The 14,840-nt window shown below is 38.7% G+C and overlaps 1 protein-coding gene across 1 annotated transcript in view; it reads left to right on the top strand.

Moving 5' to 3' along the window:
* The window catches only part of thada (THADA armadillo repeat containing), a 113,732-nt gene that overhangs the window by 50,170 nt on the left and 48,722 nt on the right, over positions 1 to 14,840 (top strand). Inside the window, exon 29 of the mRNA XM_008430387.1 lies at positions 6,792 to 6,960. Within this exon, the coding sequence (XP_008428609.1) occupies positions 6,792 to 6,960 (169 nt within the window). The remainder of the gene's footprint in view (positions 1 to 6,791; positions 6,961 to 14,840) is intronic.

Genomic DNA, 14,840 nt, shown 5'->3' with positions numbered 1-14,840 from the left:
TTTGCCTTTGGTCTGCCTACGTCCCCCAGAATGCTGTGCGGTTCTGGAAGATTCTGTCACACGTTTTATCTATTGATTCATATGTTATTGATTGATTGTCCAGCCCTTAAACTTAAATCCCAGTAAAATATGAGTCAGAGTTTACGGAGAAACGTTTAACTGGCGAGATGTTTTATGTGTCACCCTGGTGAGGGGAGATCGGTCACGGAGCTTCAAATGGTTTTACATTATTTTTCCATTTCCCAATAATCAGAAACAGCTGCTACCTTCTCACCAAACCTCTCGCTGGTGGCCTGGCCATCCATTAAAAATGTCCTCTAACACGGCGGAGGAGTAAGACTGATTCACATCTACCTGAACGAATATCCAGCCTTTCTCTTCTGGATTGTTTCCTCTTTCTCTCACTTGCATTGGAGGCAATAATCTACCATCGCCTTTCAGCAAATTAGTCTTTGAGTCATTTCTTTTTAAAGCCTCATGTTCTGTGGAGACCTAAATTGGTCTCTGGCCCGTTCTGTGGCTGTCAGGCCAGGAATGCGGCTCTTCTGGCCAAAATGAAGCCCACGAATTTGAAAAGTCAAACATGGCTCTGCTTCAACTTTTCTGGCTCGAGTCGATTTTCACCTTCAACCCGTCCCATGATCATGAGAGACCGTGTCTGATCCGGTCGGTTCCTTTATCAGCCAGTTCTCCAGCTGCACAAAATCCTTGGAAAGGCTGGAGTTTCGTTTAGGTGTTTTCCAGGTTTGGAAAGTTCTTGGATTTTCTGTACGAATTACTGGAAAGTTCTTGATATTTAAACGTTATTTACAGTTGAAAACCAAATATTTTCAGACACAGATACATTTTTGTCTCATTTTCTAAAACAAGAACCTAAACCTTTTCTGTTTTAGGTTAGTTAGAATTGCTAAAAGTAGTTTTATTTACTGAAAGAAATTTAGAAAAGTTATTTAGCTTACCTTGTAATGTATATTAATGATTCCTAATAGCTTATTGATCATCTTGTATTTTATACATTAAACAATGTTATTAAAATTGGGGGATTTATTTATTTTTTGCTAAATTCTTTTTATTCTCATATTGTTGCCACTTTATTCTCATAATTTTTCAATTTTATTCTTGTAATATACTGACTTTATACTCATAAATTTAAGATTTTCTTCTAATTTAATTTTGTTCTCATAATTTAATTTTTTATTTTTTATTTGTGTGGCTCTAGTACTCTCTCTAAGTAGAATGTAGAAACCACAGTAATAAATTACATAATTTAACAGTGAATTAAAACTGTTTTTTTTAGTTCAGTTGGATAGCTTTTATCTCCAAAGTTTGGTGCTGGAAAAGTTTGGAAACTTTCCTTGAAAAGTGCTTGAATTTTACGGTGGGAAACGTTTATGTACAGAGATCAGATCTTTCTTTTTTTTTGCCTCCTCTTTTGAGATATTTAATATTTTTTTGTACTATTTTTCTGGTGTCTTTGCATTTCACGACGATCTGGAGGATTACGAGCAGCGGACACGTTTATTGCAGTTGCTGTCGCCATGGTGATTACCGTCTCTGGCTCGCTCGCCGCTTCGTTAAAGGCTGCGCGTTAACGAGCGGACCGCCGTCGGAGCTGATGACGTATCGGTGTTTGTCTTTTCATTGGGCGGAAAGTGAATGAAATCTGCTCTCACCATCAGCAGGGAAAAAGCTCCTGGGTTTCATGTCTGATTACGACGTGTGGGATTGTGTTCCCATCAGGACCATTGAGAAGCTTTTCACTGATGTGAACCGATTTTATTTCAGCGTAGCCAACATCTGCGGCGCTGCATGTTTTAAGATTTATCGCTGCCTGTTTTATTTGGCTGAATTTGATTTTTTTTCTCCCATTTATATAACCCTAGAGTCAAATTTTAGCCTTTTTTTTTATTATTTAGAAAGTCAGCCCACTTCTACATTAGAAGTGACTATACAGCGCCTTGTAAAAGTTTTCAAATCCCTTAATTCTGCTCATTTTTTCCAATGAAACCACAAACTTCAGCCTTTTAAAGTGATGAGGCAACACAAAGTGATCCATAGCTATGGAATGGATGGAAAATGATCCAGTTTTCAACATTTTTCCAACTTAAACTCTGAAAAGCATCCATTTGAATTCAGCCCCCATTACTCTGACTCTCCTGAATAAACTACAGTGCAGTAAATCACCTTCAGAAGAACACACAAGTAGATCCCATCTGTCTTACAGCTGGGGATGTAAACAGGAGACTCAGCAATCCATAGGTTAGAATGGCCTAGTCAAAGTCCAAACCTAAACCTAATTGGGAATTTTGTAAAACCTAAAAATCGGGTCATCACGGATGTTACATTTGCAGATAACGGACAGGAACTCACCAGATGTAGAAAAGTTGATAGTTATAAACTACTTAAAGTTGGTAAAACTCCATGAGCATGAATGTTTTTATTTTATTCTATTTAATATTTAAAGGGGCAGTTTGATGTAAAATCAACTTTTTTGAGCTCAACATTGTGTTATAATGTTATTCCCTCAGAAACATATCTGGAGTGTTGGATTGATTCTTCCTGGCATGTTTGAGAAATCCTTTAATCGCCATGGCAACCATTCAGCTGTGCAAAACACCTGGGTGAACATAGCCCCGCCTTTAAGGCGCAGCTCCTTCTTGGATCAGCGGTTTCCAAGTTTCAGAGTTTCCACCTTCCTCGTGACAAGCAGCTCCTTCAGACTAGCCAGCAGCAATTAGCAAACACTTACTGCAGCACTGGTAAAAATGTTGCTATGGTCCTGATAGAGGGGAAATGTTGTGTTGACTGAGTTTCAGGAAGGGCAGGAGCTTTTAAAGGGACAGAGGCCCAATTTTAAAGCGTAACATTTCCTTTGAGTCATATTTGATGTACATGTAGCATTTTTATAGCAACTGAAGTTAACACAGACACATAATTCTGCCCCTTTAAAGTTATGCAACAACTAAAACGGTTTAATTGGTAAAGTAAGCCGTTGGTTTTGTTACAGTTAAAGGCTCACTTCCTCTTTCTCACCTCGATGTCCGGGCTCGTTTCGCAGTTTCAGTGGAGTAATTTGTTCTCTCTGCTCTGAAAATGAGGCCCAGATGAGCCTCGTTGTTGCCAGTCAACAGTCTGCCTACGGATCCCACGGGGGACGCTGCCATTTCTAAAATTACACCCTTCCAAACTGTCATTTCCTTTTACAAAACAGCTTCATTGGGACAAATTGGCACCGATAGCTAACATGTGGGCCACAAAGGAGGAGGGGAGTGGCAGAAAGTGAAGACTGAGCCAGTTTATTACCGTCAGGTTCGTTTCTATTTTTAAAATATTAAACTTAAATTGTTTTTTTTTGAGTGTGCCAAACAGTATAATGACATAAAGTAAAAATAGTCTGATTTCCTGGAGCCTAAAGATGCACCGATCCATTTTTTTTCACTTTTGAAATGGATATCTGGGGTCTAATATCAGCCGATACCGATCAGAGAAACAGTGCTGCCTTCACTTAAAATGTTTGTTTTTTTTAAAACACAGACATAAATGTACTGAATTACTAATTTATTTGATAACTTTGCACCAGTACAGTACATTTAAATACACAAATTTGGTCAAATATGTAAAAACAACTTTAGTTTGTTCAGTCAACGCAATTAGCCCAGGTAAAATAAATAATAAAGAACTAAAAACTGACAGATATGTTGACTGCTGTGGTCAACATGTAAAAATAAACTAACAAATCTTATTTCAAACGGTTCAGAAATTCTGAGTATAACGTATTTCAGTGCACAAATACACATTTTACACTTAAATTAAAGAAAAAAAACCTTCACCCATAAATATGCAGGAATGCTATCGCATTTTAAGCGCTAAAATATAAATGCAATACTTATTTTCTTATATAAAAAGCCATTGAATAATTTTTTTTATTTTAATCTTCGAATGAATTTATAATATTCTATAAAATGCTTCAACCAGGCGTCTGCTGCGCGGTCGAAGCATTTTGAGGGATTTGAGCGTTCAACGCCGAGTTGGAAAATCTAAACTTTCGCCGTGAAGCATCAACCAATCAGAGCGACTCTGATATGTAACGCAGTGGCGGCTGAAGTTGGTGTCCGGCCAGGAGATGCAGGTCAGCAGGGCATCAAACCGGGCTGAGACGTAAACAGCGACCGTCGTCGGCTTTCAGCGAGATTATGAAACTCACCAAACCTCTGAACTATCTGGTGAATTCAAACACTCACCCGACGCCGACATTCTGTTGATTTCAGTAAATAAAACCAAGACAATCTCATGACTTAATCCGCCGCTACTCGAAACAGAGAGGAAATAAAGGCGAGAGGCTCCGACGCGCGTCGCGCCGTTCTCAGCCGTCGTTTGTTCAATAAAAGCTGAACACAAAATGCTCAGCAAAGACGTCTGAGCCTCCGTTATGAATAGTTTGGTGCCACTTTCTCAGTTTCATAATACAAAGAGACCAGGAAAGCAAAACCACGACTCGTCCCAACGCCCGGATAGAGCAAAATGTCAAGCATCTGACTACAAAGTGCGCACACGTCGAACTTAAAGAGACGCGACATGTTCTGTGTGAACGCAGCATTAAAAGGTGAAATGAGAAATCTGCAGAATGTGCCAGATTATAATCCGTAGAATAATCGATTGCTAAAATAATCGTCTGTTGCATCTTAGATAAACCAAGAAGATAGATTTAAAGTAAATCTGATTCGTCTGATCGATTTATTTCCATTAACTGAGTTTTTTTGTTCAAATGATTAAAAAAACTGAAATAAAGTTTTAGAAATGATTAAAAATGTAAACTGAAAGAAAAAGTTTTCAGACTGTATTTTTGTGCCAGAGATGAAGCGATGCTACATTTTCTGTGTTTTGTGTGAATTTCTGAATTAGGCTTGTTGCTTATTTTATTTCAAGTGGCTGTTTTAGCTAAAGAATAAACAAAGTCTTTCTGAAATTACCTTCTTCCTCCAGTGACTGTGGATCTGCCCCTTCCAGTCTGTCTTATCTCATTCATGTTCTGGTCGTGTCCTTCCCCCCGTGTCCGCTCCGGCTCTGTTATGACACCGGAGAAGGAAACTCTACCGGCTTGTAAACAAGGTTAATTTTAGCTTTACTCTCAGGGTGACAGGCCATACTCAGCATTACCGGCGAGCGCTGCAAGCGACCGTGGGAGGGAAATGTCTGCGTGTGGGCAATAACAAGACGTCGCTTACTATTTCCTGCCCGGTCAGCTAATGACTCGAAAATATTTGAATTCGGGTTTATCGTTCATCTGCAGGTCCAGGAGATGTTGATTTTGTAAGGTTTGCAATAAGTCGAGGAACTGGGTGAGGGAATGAAAGCAAGGTTATGTAAGATATAAGCAAAAATAGAAGCCAAATCAAATAAGTGGTGAATTTATTAGCGACGTACTGATGGTTCAACGAGAAAACGGTAAAATCCTGAGAGGTTTCTGACGACCTGAGGGCATTTTGGTCCAAGGCAATCCGAACTTTATAGATCATTAACAACATTTATTTATAAATATTTTACAAACAGAGCATTTTGGATGAGCTGTGTTGATGGTAATTGAGTCCATTTGAGTCCTAAACTCTGCCTTAAACTACAACTTTGGTCATTTAGTCACATTTTGAGCGTAAACATGGTGAGAAACGGTGCTGTTCTCCATAATCAGCTCTAATTGAGTCACAGGGGTGTTGAATAAAGAGTGGAGCCGTGAGGAACCTCACATACTGTCTGGACTTAACCGGTTAATACACTGCTAAAACACAAAATCTTACCAAGTATTTTTGTCTAGTTTCTAATGAAAACTAGACTAGTAAACTTGAAATAAGATAAAACTAACTTGTAAGTAACTTTATAGTAAAATCTAAATCAGGAGCATCAAACTCAGTTTCATTTTGGGCCAAATCAAACATCTGAATGTTCTTAAAGGGCCGGTTGTGCCAGAATATATTGATAAAACCCATAAAACTGTTGAAATATCAATAAATAGCTGTTTGTACTTTAAAGTTAAATAACCACTGATCAGTCCCTACAGCATTTTGATTGTTTTTGTGTGTTTTTTCCAATCAAAATCACAGATTTTGTGGTTCTAATTTAGAAAAATGTGTGCTAATGTATGATGTTAAATGAGACTTTGTATTTATCGGCGTATTGATCACGGATTATAACATCCATGAAGGCTGAGGCAGCAGTCACTTAAACTCAATGTTTTTCACCAATTTTGAGAAAAAAATGCGGTAAAATCAGAAAAAATGTGGGGATTTTTTGTGTGAATTTTGCAGATTTGTGAAAAATTGGAGGAACTTATTGATGTAATTTGGAGTCTAGAGGGCCACATAAAAAACTATGGCGGGCCAGATTTGGCCCCTGGGCCTTCAGTTTGACACGTGCTCTAGATGCTTGTTTTAAGTAAATAATTTCTTTATATTGATGAAAAAGTTCTTGTTCCATTGGCAGAATATTTAACTTACAATAAGATATCTTTTCCGTCCTTTAAGTTAATTTACCTGCCAACAGAACAAGAACCTTTTCATCAATATTAAGGGATTATTTACTTAAAACAAGCCTCTATGTCTTACTAAAAAGTTACTTTTAAGTTAGTGTTGTCTTATTTCAAGTTTACAAAGATATTTGCATTAGAAACCAGACAAAAAATTAAGATTTTCTGTTTTTGCAGTGTAATTACAAAACTGACCTCAGGTTTTTGACCTTTTGCGATATCCGTCTCAGTTAAACAGATTTTCTGTCACGCTGCCACCATGTTTGCTGTGCAGATGCAGTCGGTCGGCCGTGTACCGGACCAGAGAGATGGCGGCCCGGGCCCTCGTCCCGTTCGTACTCGTCACCCAGATCCCGTCCACCGTCCGGACCTTACTGCAGGAGCTCCCTCCAGAACCGGGACCCAACATCCAACAAAACCACATCCATGGCACTCTGCTGCAGGTCTGCTCCCACACACCCACATCAACACAAACCAGTTCACTCATACTGGGAATATACATCGCTCACTGTAATCATAGGTTGTTTAAACAACCGCAGGTTCTCAATTAGAGCTGAAATCAAAACTTCAATCATTCGCCTGTCAGAGCTCTGAGTTTCAGTTTATGAGTCAGAGTTAGGTCAGCGCTGACAGGGACTCAAACTGCAGCCTGTGGGGTATTTACCCTCAAATTCAATTCAAACTACGTTATTGATCCCAAAGGGAAACTAAATGTTGGATTCTTCAAAAGGTTATTGGTGGAAAGAAGGATTTCTTTACCATGACAAGAAAATACAGCTGGGTGAGAAAATATGAGAAAATACAAACACTAGATAATCTATTTTTGATGGATGGTGGGGTTTGGGCTTAAACAATTAATCAGATTAATTGTGATTAATTGATTATTGAAATAATCGTCAACTAATTTAGTAATCGATTAATCATCAACTGGAGTCAAAAAAGGCCATTTGGTGTAAAAAACTGTAATTAAGCCAAAACTGTGCAGAAATATAAACATTTTAAAGAAATGTGAATCTTTCAGTGTTTTTTATTTTTAGGGTTAAAATTCGATTCAGAAATTATTTTTAATTCAGAAACCAGTTTTTCTATTCAAACGCTCTACAGGTTGTTTAAACTATGTGACTGAGAAAAGGAAGACAGTGTGAACAAAAATATGACATTTATTTAAATGTATAACATACTATACCAAACTATTTAAACCAAAATAAGTTTGTGCGTAAAAGTCTTTTATTTAATTTATATTAGCAGTATGGGATGGCTTTGCTGCCTGAGTTCTTTTTAAATAAAAAAAACTGTAATTTTACAAAACATTTAAGAAACTAAAATCAGTTTTTGAGCATTTTGAATTGATTCAAAATTGCCAGAACTAGGAATCTGTATAGAATTTTTTTTTCTGCACTTCAATCCTAATTTGGATTTAAAGTGACAAAATGTCTTAAAACAGCTCAGAAACGTCGGAGCTGATCAAACTAAAATCTTGTTTTATAAAAGAAAGATGTAAAAAATAAAATAAAAATGTTTTGTATAGCCACTGGCCAATCCTAACGTTCAACGAAGCATAATAGGTCATATTTAATTAGAATATTGCTCAGTTTTATTGTTTAGAAGGTAAATAAACCAAAACAAACTAAAAAACAAAATATTTTATATAAAAAAATGTATAGACTTTTTTTAGGCTCTCAAGTATTTTTAACTTGATTATTTTGGTTTAATTGATTGATTGGTTTTCATTCCCATTTTTACTTTTACCAATCTGAATTATCACCTAACAGTGACGTGAAAACAGTTTCCTACCCCAGGTAAGATACTGACTGCTCATAACCTGCCTTTACAGAAAATCCCTTTAACGACAGAAAGTCTGCTGGTTGTACTGGGACAGAATCCACACAGAGCTTATCCAGACTGGGCGGTTATCTCAGGGTAAATACCCGTGTTTAGTTCTGTCGTTGCACCCTGACCAAACACAACCAAACAGTCTGCCTGTAACATCAACACTGCCAGAGGAAAAGGGGCAGAGGGGGATTCCCGGAGCCTTGATGGGGGTCGGAGGGCGCGGCGAGCTACGGTACGCAGGGGTCGACGCAGGGAATGCAATCTGCAGCGGTTTCTTCAGGATGAGACGGAGTGTGCGCCACTCGCTGGCGGTCGGGACTCCGGGGAGGTCCGCTGTGGGACGGAGGGGTTGCCTCATAAAAGCCTAGACGAGGTTTCAGGGGGAGAGTGGTTTTTAGTTTGTGTTGCTGTCATGGCTGCCACGTGTGGACGCTCCCCAGATGTCTCCCGATCGCATCCTCCCTGGTTTATCGCCGTCTGTTTCTCCAACATGGATTTCTGATTGTTCGTCTTCTGTATCGTGTTGTTGATCATTTATTGGGATAAATGCCTTACCATACGTGTGTCACAATAAATACCAACCAATAATTACCAATTTCATCGAGCGACAATATTCAGGGTTTCTGAAAAATCCTTAAGTCTTAAATTCATCTAAAACTAAGGCCTTAAAATGTCCTAAAAGAATGTAATTTGGTCTTAAATATGTTTATCACAAGTCTTAAGTTTATTGAGAAACTGCCAGGTTCTAGGTGGTTGAGGCTAACGCTAACTAGCTGTTATATTACCCAGCTTGCTAACTAGCTAGCTTAGATTTAAGTAAATCCCCCCGGGGCCTTGAGTTTGACATGTGCTCTGGATCTCGCTGTGACATTAGTTGTTTTATCTTCAGGTGGTAGAAGGCCGACTTTTGGAATCGTCTTTATGTTGCAGTGAAGGTTCAGGTTTGACTCGCCCACATGTCGCTCCTCATCTCTAGTTTCTCGCTGCAGAAGCTGAAGCAGTGTGTGGAGAAGTGTATAAAATTAATGCTGCGATGCGGCCAAACTCACAGCAGCTCTGCTTTCAATCACTTTGTGTCAGATTGCATAAAGAGGCCGAACTGGAATAAAAATCCATCCAGCTCTTAAATTAACGATTGTATACATCATATCTCACCAATGTTTGAAAAGTGAGTTTTACCCTCTGCTGCTTAAATTATGGTGTTTGTATGTGACGTAATGAAGCGGGAATCGCCATGGCGACCGGTAAACTCGGTTCCCAGCTTTGATGGGAGCGTTCCCACCTTCCTCTTTAGTCCGTTTCCTCATATTGGTTCCACTTCTTCACACCGGGAAAGGCAGGGATCCCGTCTCTCCAGGATGTAATCGTCTCCTGGAATGGGAGCTAGGACGTAGGAAACCTCTTTGTCCTTCCCTGTATCTCGTCTTCGCCGTGTTCGGGGTTTGTTACCGGAGACACCGGCCACCAGGTTTCTAATTATAAGATGAAACAGGAGCTGCGTGCTTATTTGAACCGAACTGTGATCTTCTAGGGATCATTTTTGATGAAAATAAAGTCAAATTGTTGTTGTTTTTTGTGTCTAAAACTACCACTACAGTGGCACATTTATCTACTTGTGATGTTTAAAACAACATTTCAGTTATGAGACACATTTGTGTCTTTTTTTATTTGTTAAAACAACCATTGGAGATCAGTCGTGTCAGAGTTTGGATTCACTGAGATGCATCTTCTCTGCTTCAGTAAGGACATAAACTTATGAGATGTAGTGATTCTGATGCCTGTAAGCCATGTGTAGACATTCATTTCCTTCTTCCTGCCACCAAAAGCTCACTACACTATTTATACATCTCATATAATCTCCTTATCTTTCTGTGGTCCGCAGAAAGATGTCCCCTTGTGGCTGCTCAAGGTATTGCAGCCCACACTTTGAAAAACACTGGCTGTTTACTCTGAAGGTGGATGCAATGCTCTGGCAGCAAGCATGACGCTGCCACCCCCATCCTTGCAGGGCTACAGTTTCAAAAGCTCTGACCTATTATGTTTCCTTGAACAGCTTAGGATATGTTTATACCAAACATGTTTATTACAGTTTTTCGTACAAAATCATTCTTAATGACATTTTAGTCTGACCAGTTCTGTCTATTTTGAGTTATTTAAGGGGGTCCTGTCACTTTAAATTTAAATAAACTGCAGCTGGTCGCAACCCCCTTAACTCGACATTTATGTTCACAAATGAAAATGGCTGCAAACAGATGAGCAACTATACTACATGCATCTTTGAAAAGCATTAGTAGAGCTTCCTGCACCACTAAAAAGAAAGCAGCAAGTGGTTTCTGGATGGCAAGTCAACAACAAAGCACTTGTCTTTTCCAGCAGCCATTGTACAGCGCATACAGCGGTAAAACTAGCTGATCAAATGTGCTGGAGCTCTGCTTGGGTTGCTAGGTAACTGGCTGCACTTCACTAGGTGACGGGCAGTGCCTGGTGTTTTGTAACGTTACATTCTGGAGGTTTTTGAAACGGCTCGTTTTCTAGACACTAAAAAACATTAATTTATTGCCAAAACTTGGCAGCGTTTCTTTTGTTTTAAAGCGATTGGGTTGTTTTTAGAAGCAATAGAAACCCAAATGGAAGAACAAAAAGCATCGCCGTGTGTTTTTGTCTTTAAACTCCTCCAAACATAGTTCTTGTCATATAAGACAAAACTAACTTACAGGTTACTTTCCAGCAGGATGTATGAGCTTAAATCAATAATTCCTTGATATCGATGAAAACGTTTGAGTTTTATTGGCAGATTATTTCACTTATAACACGGAAAAAATGTCGTTACCAGTTAAATAATCAGCCAGTTGAGCTGGTGCATTTTTTAATCACTGTTAAGGAATTATTTACTTAAAAAAGGCCCTATACATTTCTGAAAAGCTACTTGTAAGTTCGTTTTGTCTTATTTCAAATGTACTATGACATTTTCACCAGAAAGTAGACCTCAAAAAACTTGATAAGATTTTGTTTTTGCAGTGTAATGAGTGTCGCCTGACTGAAGATGCTAAACAATGCAGGATGAAAATGAGCTAGCTCAGCGTTATCTGCCGACTGATGCATATCCAGGTTATCGTGTCTGCAGGTGAAGATGATGAAGAGATGTTTGTGTTTGATATGCAGCCTCTGTCCCAGCAGCAGCTGCTGGAGAAGCGACTAAAATTAGCAGCAGGCAGATAGAAGTCTGGAGTACGTGTGGAGAGGAGCGTCTGACACACAGCCCCCGATCCGGCAGATACGACCTGCATTTTTACTGTCTGAAATCCTCTGCTGGATGTTTACGGTGTGTGTGTGTGTGTGTGTGCGTGCGTGCGTGCGTGCGTGCGTGCGTGAGGACGTGGTGTTTAGCCTTGGAACCCGTCTAGCGTGGGGCACCACGGTTCGCCGTGTGTGTTTTTGTGTAACAGGTAGCAGATGTTTTTGCTCGGGGGGGAGGAATGACTTCCTCTGTTACTGTCAGGGAACAACTGTTAGTGGGCCAAGTGGGAATCTGGGAACCATCACAGCTACTGCGCCTTACCTCCCTGCTGACTTTCACACACACTTTATGAATCTGCTGGAAAACACGTCACCATGGTTACGGTCTGGGTTTCCCTCGGATACCCGGATTCTGCTGGTTCTTCTACATCGACTTTGAATTTAATACAATACTTTGTGGTACTATCGTGATAAATGGTAAAAATTACATTTAATTCTTAATTTTTAGGTAACTGTAGGGGGACTGGGATCTGAATCCCTGATCATTCATGTAGCTTCTTTGTAAAAATCCTTCTTTTTAAATGTGGACTGTGGACATTAGCAATACTAATTTACTAATTGCTGCAACATGTTTGGCATTGAGATGCTCAGGGTTCCCCCCAGAAAACTAGCTAAGCCCACAGCAGAGCAGTCACCGAGTTTTTGAGTTAAAAAATGTTTAAAGTTGACAGGAAATTTGGAAATATCTCAATATAATTATGTTACTGGACGATATTAACAATTAACATAAATAAATATAATTTTTTGCACTTCAGTTGTTTCACCCTAATTAAAGTGTCAAAATATTTTTTGATCCTTTACCTGTCATTTACTTGTCACTTCATTTGCTGATGTTTTTAGCATGTAGAGCCGTAAATACAGCCCATAAAACTCTTAGCCTGGCGGGGGCGGAAGTAAAGCCTGGTGGCCCGCCAGGCTTAGAATACACCCTGCAAAAACACAAAATCCTACCAAGTAGTTTTGGTATAGTTATAGTGCAAATATCTTTGTCTTGAAATAAGACAAAATTAACTTCTAAGTAGCTTTTCAGTAAGTTATAGGAGCTTGTTTTAAATAAAAAATTAATTAATATTTATAAAAAATTCCTAGATTATTTAATTTATAACTTGGGAAAAATGTCTTGTTATACGTTAAATAACCTGCCAGTGGAGCTAGAACTTTATCATCGATATTAAGGAGTTATTTACTTAAAACAAGCATTTTTATCTTGCTGAAAAGTTACTTGTAATCTAAGATATTTGCACTAGAAATTAAACACCCTTGGTAAGATTTTGTGTTTTTAGCCTTGAATAGCTTCGCTGATCGGCTAACTCCTTTTAGCACAACTTCCACACAACAACAGTCTTTTCCAGCGTCCGCTCAGATTTTTTTTGAATCAGAAATTAACCACCATTGGGTCAAAAGAAGAGGCTTTGGCTGCTGCTTGCTTCAGAATTATGGACGTACCAGAAACGCTGGAACAAAGGTTCCGGCTCGGGACTTTTGTATGTTGAAGCCAATTAATTGCATTAAGATTCTCAACACGTTAAAATCAGTGTGATTAATTAACCAAAATTAAAATATACTTTATACCCAGCAGCAAAGTAAAGCAGGATGTATCTTCACAGGTTTATTTCCCCAGACTGTTTAGTTTCACCCTTCCTCCTGAAAACAACCGGCTGTGGGTTTAAAGCTAGCTTAGACGCTGCGTTCACACCCATGTGCATATGCAGATGTAACGCAGCATGACGTGGTGTCTCGAGGACAAACTAAGTTTGTGTCAGAACCTGTCTGCATTCAGCAAGAGGCGCTTTATTTCCTTTTATATTTAGCTCATCTTTATTGGGATCCATTTTTGCCTAATTGGGCACGTCTGCAATTTGCCTCTCCGTGTCTGCTTTTAATGTCGATTCATGCGTCTCTTTGTGCATGTGTTTTACTGGACGGAGTTCTGGATTGCAGTGCAATTATTTGCACTTGCTCCGGCTGTGTGTGAGCGTGCCGTATAAAGGGCGCACTCTCGCTGCAGCGTGTGGTCAGTCTGTGGTTGCGGCAGTGGGAGGGACAGTAGGGCAGGCTGATAACAGAGTCTGAATGGACCTCACATCCACCACCACTATTTTTGCCGGTCCCAAAAGCAGAGAGGAAGGCTTGCTGCAACACACACCAGAAAAAAAAAAAGCCTCTCTCATGCAAAAGTAGTTAGATGCCTCGTTATGAAACAAGGCGTACAGAATGTCTTGATTCTTGTCATATTTAGCACTGCGGTGGCTGGGGTTTCCGGTGGAACACAAAAATGATGCAAACCGAAGCTATAACAGCGGCAGGTGTTTTTAGCCACTATTATAAGATATAATAATTAACAACAAGAAGCTAAATTAGGTAAATATTAAATTAAATACCAAACAACATTTAATCAAAACACCCTCCAATGTGGAAATGTCATGTAAGTTTAAATCATTATATATGAATCATGTGACTTCTGTTTCAAGTACTCAGCGTACAGACATATAAATATATCAACTTAAATAAGAATGAAGGAGCAGTACACTGCAAAAACACAAAATATTTCTAAGTATAGTTGGTCTAGTTTCTATTGCCAATAACATAGGACACTTGAAATAAGGCAAAACTAGCAAGACTTTTCAGCAACAGGTGTTGGTTTTTAGTCAATAGTTCCCTTATATTAATAAAAGCTAAATGATCTCACTTAGAATATGGTAAAAATGTTGGTATAAGTGAAATAATCTAACAGTGGATCTAGTACTTTTTCATCAATATTAGGGAATTATTTAAAACAAGCCCTTATATCTTCTGACAACTTATTGGAAAGTTAGTTTTGACTTATTTCAAATGCACTATGATGTTTGCAAAAGAAAACTAGACCAACAGTATTTGGTAAAATTTGTTTTTGCAGTGTATGCTTTCAAAGCAGGAGAACACTTTTTTCTGTATTATTATTAATATTTTTTTGACTCGTGATTAACGTGTTAAGAGTAATATAATGTCATATTAACAAAAGAGAGAAGACATGCTAACATTAGCATTTCAGCTAACTAGTTCGTTTTAAGTCAATAATTCCTTAATATTGAAGAAAAAGTACTGGTTCCACTCAGATTATTTCACTAAAAATAAGAGATTATTCCCATGTTCTAAGTGGAATAATCTGACTGGCGCTTTTTCTTCAATATTAAGGAGTTATTGACTTAAAACA

The sequence above is a fragment of the Poecilia reticulata genome, linkage group LG15 (genome assembly GCF_000633615.1).
Source record: "Poecilia reticulata strain Guanapo linkage group LG15, Guppy_female_1.0+MT, whole genome shotgun sequence".
Lineage (NCBI taxonomy): Eukaryota > Metazoa > Chordata > Actinopteri > Cyprinodontiformes > Poeciliidae > Poecilia > Poecilia reticulata.
This window is presented reverse-complemented; position numbering and strand designations above follow the sequence as displayed.